General features: G+C 47.2%; 1 protein-coding gene across 1 annotated transcript in view; it reads left to right on the top strand.

Moving 5' to 3' along the window:
* The window catches only part of MZT1 (mitotic spindle organizing protein 1), a 43,624-nt gene extending 35,834 nt beyond the window's left edge, over positions 1–7,790 (top strand). Inside the window, exon 3 of the mRNA XM_063952925.1 lies at positions 6,895–7,790. Within this exon, the coding sequence (XP_063808995.1) occupies positions 6,895–6,918 (24 nt within the window). The 3' untranslated portion in view covers positions 6,919–7,790. The remainder of the gene's footprint in view (positions 1–6,894) is intronic.
* The last annotated feature ends 4,362 nt before the right edge of the window (positions 7,791–12,152 follow it).

Here is a 12,152-nt window from a genome sequence, read left to right as displayed (position 1 = left end):
AGCCAGCCCGGGTGTCGGTTCATCAGTGCATTCGCCTTCTGGGGAAGATGGTGGCCTCTTACAAGGCTCTGCAGTATGGGAGGTTCCACGCTCGGTCCTTCCAACTGGATCTCCTGGACAAGTGGTCGGGATCCCATCTACACATGCACCAGAGAATACGTCTGTCACCAAAGGCCAGGATTTCACTCCTGGTGGCTGCTATTACCTCCCCTTCTGGAGGGCCGCAGGTTCGGGATTCAGGACTGGATCTTTCTAACCACGGATGCAAGTCTCCGGGGCTGGGGCGCAGTCACTCAAGGGAAAACCTTCCAAAGAAGGTGGTCAAGTCTGGAAGCCGGCCTGCCGATAAACATTCTGGAATTAAGAGCCGTATACAACTATCTTCTCCAAGCGGCCCATCTTCTGAGAAATCGGGCCGTTCAAGTACAGTCGGACAACGTAACGACAGTGGCTTACATAAACCGACAAGGCAGAACGAAGAGCAGATCTGCAATGTCAGAGGTAACAAGAATCATCCTCTGGGCAGAAAAACACGCGTTGGCGCTGTCAGCAATCTTCATTCCGGGAGTAGACCACTGGGAAGCAGACTTCCTCAGCAGACACGATCTCCATCCAGGTGAGTGGGGTCTCCATCCGGAGGTGTTCAAGGAGGTAACTGATCTTTGGGGCGTACCCCAAATTGACATGATGGCCTCTCGTCTCAAGAAGAAGCTTCGGTGGTATTGATCCTGGTCGAGGGACCCGCAAGCAGTGGCGGTGGACGCCCTAGTGACTCCGTGGGTGTTCCAGTCGGTGTACGTGTTTCCTCCACTTCCACTCATTCCAAGAGTTCTCAAACTCATAAAGAGAACAGGAGTTCAGGCAATCTTCATTGCTCCGGACTGGCCAAGAAGGGCTTGGTACGCGGATCTTCTGGATCTACAGCTAGAAGAGCTGAGGCCTCTTCCTCTTCGGGAGGACCTGCTGCAGCAGGGGCCGTTCGCCTATCAAGACTTACCACGGCTACGTTTGACGGCATGGAGGTTGAACGCCAGATACTAGCTCGGAAAGGCATTCCGAACAAGGTTATTCCTACCCTGATACCAGGCTAGGAAAGGAGTAACGTCTAAACATTACCATCATATTTGGAAAAAATGTGTCTTGGTGTGAGTCCAAGAAGTTTCCTACGGTGGAGTTTCAACTGGGACGTTTTCTCCTCTTCCTGCAAGCAGGTGTGGATATGGGCCTGAGGTTAGGATCCATAAAGGTCCGGATTTCGGCTCTGTCCATTTTCTTCCAGAAACAGTTGGCAGCCCTCTTTGAGGTTCAGACTTTTTTGAAGGGCGTTCTGCACATCCAACCTCCCTTTGTGCCGCCTACGGCGCCCTGGGATCTTAACGTGTTGTTGCAGTTCCTCCAGTCGGACTGGTTTGAACCTCTACAGGAGATTGAGGTCAAGTTTCTCACGTGGAAGGCTGTCACTTTGTTGGCCTTAGCTTCTGCTAGACATGTGTCGGAGTTGGGGGCTTTGTCATGTAAAAGCCCATACTTGATCTTCCATTAGCTTCAGATACGTCAGCAGTTTCTTCCAAAGGTTGTGTCGGCATTTCTTATCAACCAACCTATTGTGATGCCAGTTGCGACTGACTCCTCAATTTCATCAAAGTCCTTAGATGTTGTAAGGGCTCTAAAAATCTATGTGAGGAGGACTGCTCGTCACAGAAAACCGGACTCTGTTTGTCCTGTATGATCCCAAGAAAATTGGGTGTCCTGCTTCTAAGCAGTCGATCTCTTGCTGGATCAGGTTCACTATCCAGCATGTGTATTCTATGGCAGGCTTGCCGTGTCCTACGTCTGTTAAGGCCCACTCAACTCGTAAGGTGGGTTCTTCCTGGGCGGCTGCCTGGGGTGTTTAGGCGTTAAAACTCTGCCGAGCAGCTACTTGGTCGCGGTCGAATACTTTCGCAAAGTTTTACAAGTTCGATACTTTGGCCTCCGAGGACCTTAAGTTTGGTCAGTTGATTCTGCAGGAGCCTCCGCGCTCTCCCTCCCGTTCTGGGAGCTTTGGTACATCCCCATGGTACTAATGTGGACCCCAGCATCCTCTAGGACGTAAGAGAAAATAGGATTTCTGCTGCGGTGTACACTGGGCTCCACAAGGATGGACAATGATGTAGAGTAGGATCTTGATCTGAGGCACCAACAGGCTCAAAGCTTTGACTGTTCCCAGAATGCACAGCGCCGCCTCCTCTATAACCCCGCCTTCCTGCACAGGAGCTCAGTTTTGTAGTTGGTGCTGCAGTAAGCAGGCACTTAACAGAGGGGCTGCTCCAGGCAGCCCTAAGAAGAGCTTTTTTATGAAGAAAAAGTGAAGACTTCAGGGGCAGCAGCGGTGGTAAATGTCTGAAGACATTCACTGATGCAGCTCCAGCTCTCCCTAGCGGCGCTGTACACTCCCGAGCCCTGGTTGCCGGGTAACTACAGCAGGAGGCTCCGGTTTGCTTCACGTCGGGCACACACGACGGGGGCTCTCCGGGATCGCGTGGCCGCGCTTCGGGAGGTGGTGAGTGGGTCCCGCTTGCGGGACCCGGTCTTTATCGCGTTCCGGTGCGGTCAGTGTGAGGCGGGCCGCGCGCGCTGGTGGTGGACACTGTGGCAGTACAGGCGATCCCACTAGATCACCAGGGCATGGGCGCAGGTCAGGTTTTCTCTCTAAACCAGTTTAATAAAGCCCACAGTACCCGGTGGTTTTGCCAGCAGGGGTATAAGGCTTAGACCTGAAGCCTCTCCCCCTGCCCCAGGGCACCATTTCCCGCAAATGTTCCCACCCTGGAGCTGCATATCTGTCTCTCCCTCACTCCCTGTCAGTGTCTGGGCGCCATTATCCCTCCGCTTCACTGTTTCTGGGACTGCTTGGGCAAATCCTCCTGTGTAAAGCCGCCTGGTTGTCAGTGCTGTGACTTTACATGACCCTTAAGTATTCTACCTGCCTTTTTAGACAGTTATAGTTAAGAGAGAGTGCATTTAGTCAGGGTTTTCTAGTACAATTACCCTGTGATATACATCCAGTTCTTACTGTGTAGTGTTATATCTATGGTGGCCAATCCCGGGATCGGCGGGATCCCGGGATTTAGGCCCAAAAATGGCCAGGATTCAATCAATGAGGACCCCCTCATTGATTTTGCCAGACAGATGTCCCGTCGGACCAGACAAAGGCAGACACTCAGCATTCAGTGGTACAGACCCTCCTGGATACAGGAGTCGTAGTACAGGTGCCTCTTGCGCAGAGGGGCCGGGGGTACGGTTCTCCGCTGTTTCTAGTCCCGAAACCGAATGGGTCCTCCCGGCCTATTCTCAACCTCAAGGCATTGAACAGGTTTGTGAAGCTTTCCAAGTTACGTATGGAAACCCTTCGCTCTATAGTTCTAGCCTTGGAACCTGGGGACTACATGGTCTCCCTGGACATACAGGATGCTTACCTGCATATTCCTATAGCAGCGTCACATCAGCAATTCCTGAGGTTTGCTATTGGCAACCTCCATTACCAGTTTCGGGCGTTACCTTTTGGTTTAACAACGGCTACACGAGTCTTCACCAAAGTAATGGCGGTTATGACGGTGGTACTCCGCCGTCAAGGGGTCAGGATACTGCCGTATCTGGACGACTTGTTAATCCTGGCAAATTCCCCAGAACTTCTCCTACGTCATCTGGATATGACGGTCCGGTTTCTGCAAGCCCACGGGTGGCTCTTCAACTGGAAGAAATCCTCCCTGATCCCTGCTCAGAGCATGGTGCATCTGGGAGCGCTATTGGACACTCACAACCAGAGGTTGTTCTTGTGTCAGGAGAAGGTCCTGAAGCTTCAGGACAGGATTCGTTGCTTCCTTTCTCGTCTGCAAGTGTCGATACATTCGGCTATGCAGGTGCTGGGTCTCATGGTGTCGGCATTCGACATGGTGGAGTATGCTCAATTCCATTCTCGCCCCCTCCAGAGGCTAATTCTAGCCAAGTGGGACGGCGTGCCTCACCGGATCAGGTCTCAAATTATCTGACTCCAGAGGTCCGTCTGTCGCTGCTCTGGTGGTTTCAGGACCAACAATTGTGCAGGGGCTGTCCCTTCTGGATATCCAACTGGGTCCTGTTGACGACAGATGCCAGTCTAAGAGGTTGGGGCGCGGTGCTGGAGCAACACTCCCTTCAGGGTCGGTGGTCCAAGGAGGAATCTCTCCTCTCGATCAATATTCTGGAATTGCGGGCAGTCTTCAATGCATTGAACCTGGCCCAGCATTTAATTCAGAACCGTCCTGTTCAAGTACAGTCTGACAACGCCACCACAGTGGCTTACATAACTCATCAAGGCGGCACTCTAAGCCGTTTGGCAATGAAGGAAGTCTCACGTATTCTACATTGGGCGGAACGCCATCTACCGGCCATATCTGCAATATTCATTCCGGGAGTCCTGAATTGGAAAGCGGACTTTCTCAGTCGTCAGGACGTGCATGCCGGCGAGTGGGGCCTCCATCCAGAAGTATTTCAACTCCTAGTGGAAAAGTGGGGTCTTCCAGATGTAGATCTGATGGCGTCTCGACACAATCATAAAGTTTCGGACTACGGAGCAAGGACAAGGGATCCACAAGCAGCATTCATGGATGCGCTGGCGGTGCCGTGGAGGTTTCGGCTGCCGTACGTGTTCCCTCCGGTGTCACTCCTGCCCAGGGTAATTCGGAAGTTCAAGCAAGAAAGAGGAAATCTGCTTCTCATAGCTCCAGCGTGGCCCAGACGGCACTGGTTCTCAGACCTGCAGGGCCTATCGTCAGAGCGTCCAATTCTACTTCCACAACGCCCAGACCTCCTTGTTCAGGGCCCCTGTGTCTACCAGGACCTAGCCCGGCTGTCTTTGATGGCGTGGCTCTTGAAGCTTCCGTCTTGAGGGCTAAGGGTTTTTCTGAAGAGGTAATTAAAACTATGTTGCGGGCCCGGAAACCGGCTTCTGCTCGGATTTACCATAGGGTCTAACATTCTTACTTTGCTTGGTGCGCATCTAACAGTTATGACGCTTCCAAGTTCAGTACAGCCAAACTTTTAGCTTTTCTGCTGCAGGGCCTTGATTTAGGCCTGCGTCTGGCCTCCCTCAAGGTTCATATTTCTGCCTTGTTGGTGTGGTTTCAGAGAAAAATTGTGACTTTACCTGATGTTCCTACTATCACTCAGGGTGTGTTGAGTATCCAACCTCCCTATGTCCCGCCTGTGGCTCCTTGGGACTTGTCGTGGTTTTGGAGGCGTTGCAGAAGCCTCCGTTTGAACCCCTTGGTTCAGCTGACCTTAAGTGGCTTTCACTTAAGGTGGTCTTGCTGGCTATTGCCTCTGCTAGAAGAGTGTCGGATTTGGGTGCCTTGTCTTGTAGTTCCCCATATCTGATATTTCACCGTGACCGGACGGTTCTTAGAACACGTCCCGGATATTTACCTAAGGTGGTTTCTTCGTTCCACCTTAATCAGGAGATTGTGGTTCCGGCCTTTGTCTCTCCTGATTTGACTCCCAAAGAGCGGTCTTTGGATGTGGTACGGGCTCTCCGTATCTATGTGAAGAGAACTGCTTCTGTTCGAAAATCTGATTCTCTCTTTGTTTTGTTTGGATTTCACAAACGTGGCTGGCCTGCTTACAAGCAGACCCTGGCCAGGTGGATTAGAATGGTGATTGCACATGCTTATGTGAAGGCTGGTCAGTCAGCTCCTGCTCACATTACGGCCCGTTCTATTCGGTCTGTTGGACCTTCTTGGGCGGCCCAACGTGGTGCGACCCTTTACCAATTGTGCAAGGCGGCTACGTGGTCCTCCGGGAACACGTTCATAAGGTTCTATGCCTTCGATACTGCCGCTTCCCAGGATGCTTCCTTTGGACGCCGGGTTCTTGTGGCCGTTACAGTGCGTCCCCTCCCATAAGGAACTGCTTTAGGACATCCCCATTGTCCATCATTGTGGAGCCCAGTGTACCCCGCAGCAGAAAACGAGTTTTATGGTAAGAACTTACCCTTGTTAAAACTCTTTCTGCAAGGTACACTGGGCTCCACAAGGCGCCCACCCTGACGCACTTAGCTTCTTCGGGTTGGTATGGCATTCTCTTGTCGTGAGAGTGTGGTGTATGTGGCTATTAACCGTTGTCGTCTCTTTTACCTGCTACTGCATTGGGCTGGTTAACTAAAAACTGAGCAGGGAGGTGGGGTTATAGAGGAGGCGGCGCTGTGCATTCTGGGAACAGTCAAAGCTTTGAGCCTGTTGGTGCCTCGGATCAAGATCCTACTCTACACCATTGTCCATCCTTGTGGAGCCCAGTGTACCTCGCAGAAAGAGTTTTAATAACGGTAAGTTCTTACCATAAAACTCGTTTTTAATTGCCTACCGGTAAATCCTTTTCTCGTAGTCTGTAGAGGATGCTGGGCGCCCGCCCAGCGTTTCGTTATCCTGCAGTGGTTATTTAGTTCAGTACTGCTTAGTTATGGGCAAGTACTGTCTTGTTACTTGGTAAGTAATCTTGTTCAGCCGTTGCTGATGTTTCAAGCTAGTTAGCTTGGGTTGCCTTGTGTGTGAGCTGGTGTGAATCTCGCCACTATCTGTGTAATCCTTCTCTCGAAGATATCAGTGTCCTCGGGCACAGTTTCTAGACTGGGTCTGGTAGGAGGGGCATAGAGGGAGGAGCCAGCCCACACTCTCAAACTCTTAAAGTGCCAATGGCTCCTAGTGGTACCCATCTATACCCCCATGGTACTAATGTGGACCCCAGCATCCTCTATGGACTACAAGAAAAGGATTTACTGGTAGGTAATAAAAATCCTGTTTTTATGAGTTAATGAAATATATTTAATTTATTTTAAGTACTTTTTAGCTGATCACTTTTAATTTTCTGTTTTCTTTACAGGCATCGGAAAACATGGCAAGTTAATTTTGTTGAAAGACATTTCTTTGGTGGATTAGTGGCAGCAGCATATGCAGATGAATATCTATTTAAATCAGTCTCCGGAAAATGTTTTTCCAGTGTATTTACAACTACACATAAATGTTACAGTTTGTATTCAAAGGTGATATTATGTAACACACTTTTTTTTTTTGTTAACTTTTTGTGTGTTTTGGATTTTTTTAAATATTTTTATTGTGTACGTAAACTTTGAATTAAGCAATATGTTGTAAGACAAGCATTTCATATTTATGGATAATGTAGGATGAATACATTTCAAAGTAAATGGGCAGAATCAATAAAAAATTGCTGGGCGTTATGGCAGGGAATACCTCACTCGTGATTGTTCACACCTCAAATGGGCTGTGAGCAATAATGAGCGAGGTTAATCTGCCCAGATGACCCTCATTATAATAGAGTGCAAAGTTCCACAAAACCTTGCCTTGAGTTTTGTAATATATTTTAATTGTTTGACAAACACAACCATGGAAAACTGTGACTGCCTGTTTTAGTTCTTGTGTGCAGTTCATGCAATGCATCTTAAATATTCTGATATTCAGACATACCAGCAGTCACACATTGATATTTTTAAATATATTGCAAAATAATTCTGTGGTATTTATGAAATACAATAATTTTCATTTTATGCTTTAGTTTCTAGATGTTCTATTTCATCATTCGTGGTCTGGTTTCTTTAGTTGTTAACCATTTTTTTGCACATTTTGTTGTCTAAGATTTCATGCATCACAAATAAAACAAACTCGTCTTCTTAAGGAATAGTCTTGATGCTATTATGCTCACATTTCTTGTTTCTTTTATTTTTTCCTGTTTTCTTCATTAAACAGATTGAAAAAGAACAATTATTGTCAGCACATATCTCCACTCCAATACTGTGTATCTAGCATAGTGAAAGTATGAGGAATTAGTTAATATTTTGATCAAAATATTTTAAGCTTGCAGGCCAAGTCAAGGAATCCTCTTGGCTGCATGTCCTACACTATCCCACTGAACTGCAGTATGATGCCCTAACCTTTCATATTTAGAGGAACACATGCAGACTTGGGCTGGCTTGTAAGTCACTCCTATATAGGCAATTCATAAGCCTGAAAGATAGCTGCCACCTGTGTATCTGTTCCAATGGGGGTGATGTATCAAACCTTGGAAAGAGATAAAAAGGTCTTCAAGAAGCAGTGAAAAGTGTGGAGAAGTTGTCCATGGCAACCAATCAGCATTGAAGTTACATTTTTAATTTGCATACTATAAAATGTACGGAGCAGCTGATTGGTTGCCATGGGAAACTTCTCGACAGGCTCACTTCTCCACTCTTTTCACTGCTTCATGAATAGACCCCAAAGTACCAACTAACCAGTCAGTGTCTAACATGTTAACTGTCATTTTTCAAACACAGTTTAGGAGCTAATTGTAAGATTTTCTAGGGCAGGCTGCTTATCATTGAGGAGGGCACATTTAATTTTGAAGGGCACATTTTTGATGTGATACTTTGCACCCATAGCATAGCACATATGTTTATAATTTTTATACAATTTTCATTCTACATATGTACATATAGGACACCCAGGTAACACTCTCAACATCTTTACCGTGAAAAATACTGTATATGTCCAGTCTTCTTGAAAGATCGGCTGTAGCATATAATTAATAAGCGGATAATAATAATGGTCTCCTCCAGTGCTGAAGTGGTTATAATCATTTGTGTTATAAAACAGAAAAGTTAAGCAGAGGGTTAAAATATATATGCAAAATAAGTCTGTTCTACTAGGAAAATACTGTAAGCAGTACATGCTAACTGCTTACCCTGTTCTTTTCCTCTTTATCAGAATGTTGTGTTATGCAGGCAGCCACAGCAGTGATGCCATTTACACTAGTGGAATTCATTCTGGACACTCAATAAAAATATGTTTTATTTGATATTTATGCAGAAAATTTATATTCTGCTATACCAAATCAATACTTTGATGTTTTTATTTTAAAATATGATGTTTCTACTTAATATGTTAACATGATTTGTCATATTAATGCTTTTAATTTATTTTAATAAAAAAAATATAAACTTTTATTAGTTACACCATGCAATTTTCGTGTTGAAATTTTCGTGTACTAGCAACACATAACCTAGCATGATTTAAATCAATCAATTACGGGGTGCATGGGGAGCGATCGTTACAAACAATTTCATCATTGTTTTAGTCAGCTATTGTGTTTTGAGAAGTGAAGACGTGAGTTTAACTGATTTGTATGATTTTAACTACTGTCTAAGTGTGAATAACGACTTAAATGGCTCAGAATACCTTCAAACGTGTTGATTGGTCGCCTGGGAAGAGAGGCAAATCCATGACGCTTTGTGAGGAAGGGTATACCTACGAAGAAATTGCAAAGAGGTTGGGCAATGAAGTTAGGTGTAAGGAAACTCTGCATAAGGGTCGCGAGCAGTGGATCGACAAAATCATCCGCAAGAATGGAGTGAAAGCCCACGCTTACAAAACAAGATGAGCGCAGAATCTATTGTCTGGCCATGCGAGACCGTTGAAGGGTCTGCAAAAGACATCAGCAACATAATGAAAACATCTGGTGTCCAAGTTTGTGACTGAACCATACGAAAAAAACTTTGACAATGGTTTGCGAGCCAGGACCCTGAGAAAGAAGCCGTATCTAAACCAGAAACAGAGGCAGAAACTTATAGATTGGGCTCTGGCACACAAGGAGTGGACAGAAGTAGACTGGGACAAGATTATTTGGAGCGACGAGACCAAAATCAGTGTTTTCGGGAGTGATGGCGTGAAATTTGTTTGGCGTCGTCCTGGAGATCCTTTGCCTGAGTGCACCACGGCTACTATGAAGCACCCAGTGAGTGTGATGGTGAGGGGGCAGCATAGCCAGCTATGGTGTGTGACATTTGGCTGTCATTGATGGCAATATCAATGCCAAAAAGTATCAAGGAGCAGTGCTGGAGGCAAAACTGTTGCCCACAATCGAGGATTTGTTCGAAGGTGACCCATGGAAGTGCATCTTTCAGCAGGATGGAGTGCCATGTCACACCGCCAAGAGTTCCATGAAGTGGTTTGGTGATCACCAAATCACTGTCCTGCCTTGGCCAGGAAATAGTCTGGATTTAAATCCGATAGAAAATCTTTGGTCAAGGGTTAAAGTGATGGTATCACGAAAAAATCCAAGTAACAACAGCTGATCGAAGCCATAATCCAGGCCTGGCACCACGTGACTTCACCTGAAGATCTGGGACGTCTGGTTCACTCGATGCCTTGACTAATCGAAGCTGTTCTTAAAAACAGAGGATATCCAATTAAATATTAATTTTGTGTATTGCTGAAATTGCATATTTTTTTCCATATTAAAAGCATACCTGTAAAACCGTGGTTTTACTGAATTTTTCACTGGAAATTTGACAAATGACACATTTAAAAATAAATATTAATTTCTCTGACGTCCTAGTGGATGCTGGGGACTCCGTAAGGACCATGGGGAATAGACGGCTCCGCAGGAGACTGGGCACATCTAAAGAAAGATTTAGGTCTATCTGGTGTGCACTGGCTCCTCCCCCTATGACCCTCCTCCAAGCCTTAGTTAGATTTCTGTGCCCGGCTGAGCTGGATGCACACTAGGGGCTCTCCTGAGCTCCTAGGAAGAAAGTGTTTGTTAGGTTTTTTATTTTCAGTGAGACCTGCTGGCAACAGGCTCACTGCATCGAGGGACTAAGGGGAGAAGAAGCGAACCTACCTAAGTGGTGGTAGCTTGGGCTTCTTAGGCTACTGGACACCATTAGCTCCAGAGGGATCGAACACAGGACCAGACCTCGTCGTCCGTTCCCGGAGCCGCGCCGCCGTCCCCCTTACAGAGCCAGAAGCAAGAAGGTGGTCCGGAAAATCGGCGGCTGAAGACTTCTGTCTTCTCCAAGGTAGCGCACAGCACTGCAGCTGTGCGCCATTGCTCCTCATGCACACCACACACTTCGGTCACTGATGGGTGCAGGGCGCTGGGGGGGGGCGCCCTGAGCAGCAATACTGACACCTTGGCTGGCAAACTGGCACCATATATAGCCCCAGAGGCTATATAGGTGCTTTTTAACCCCTGCCAGAATCCATAAAAATGCGGGAGAAAGTCCGCGAAAAAGGGGTGGAGCTATCTCCTTCAGCACACTGGCACCATTTTTCCCTCACAGCTCCGTTGGAGGGAAGCTCCCTGGCTCTCCCCTGCAGTCAATACTACAGAAAGGGTTAAAAAGAGAGGGAGGGGCACAATTTAGGCGCAGTATACAATATATATAGGCAGCTATAAGGGAAAACACTCTTATATGTGATATCCCTGTGATATATAGCGCCCTGGTGTGTGCTGGCATACTCTCCCTCTGTCTCCCCAAAGGGCTTTGTGGGGTCCTGTCCTCTGTCAGAGCATTCCCTGTGTGTGTGCTGTGTGTCGGTACGGCTGTGTCGACATGTATGAGGAGGATAATGATGTGGAGGCGGAGCGAATGCCTGTAAATGTGATGTCACCCCCTGCGGGATCGACACCGGTGTGGTTGGACTTATGGAAGGATTACGTGAAAGTGTCAACTCCTTACACAAAAGGTCGACGACACAGAACAGCCGGCTACTCAGCTTGTGCCTGTTCCAGCGTCTCAAATGTCATGGGGGGCTCTAAAAACGCCCGCTACCTCAGATGGCAGAAACAGATGTCGACACTGATACCGACTCCAGTGTCGACGACGATGAGACTAGTGTACCCTCCAAATAGGTCCACCCGTTACATGATTGAGGCAATGAAAAATGTATTACACATTTATGATAATACCCCAGGTACCACATAAAAGGGTATTATGTTTGGTGAGAGAAAACTACCAGTAGTTTTTCCTGCATCTGAGAAAATAAAATGAGGTGTGTGAGGAAGCGTGGTCTTCCCCCGGTAAGAAATTGATAATTTCTAAACGGTAATTGGCAGCGTACCCTTTCCCGCCAGAGGATAGGTCACGTTGGGAAACACCCCATAGGGTAGATACAGCGCTTACACGCTTATCAGAAAAGGTGGCACTACCGTCTCCGGATACGGCCGCCCTGAAGGAACCTGCTGATAAAAAGCAGGGGGTTACCCTAAAAGATATAGTCACACACTCGGGCATTATATTGCGACCAGCCATTGCTTCGGCATGGATGTGCAGTGCTCCCGCTGCGTGGTCAGATTCCCTGTCGGAA

This window comes from Pseudophryne corroboree, chromosome 2, assembly GCF_028390025.1.
Source record: "Pseudophryne corroboree isolate aPseCor3 chromosome 2, aPseCor3.hap2, whole genome shotgun sequence".
Classification (NCBI taxonomy): domain Eukaryota; kingdom Metazoa; phylum Chordata; class Amphibia; order Anura; family Myobatrachidae; genus Pseudophryne; species Pseudophryne corroboree.
The sequence above is the reverse complement of the archived record's forward strand: the minus strand, read 5'-3'. Positions and strand labels throughout refer to the sequence as shown.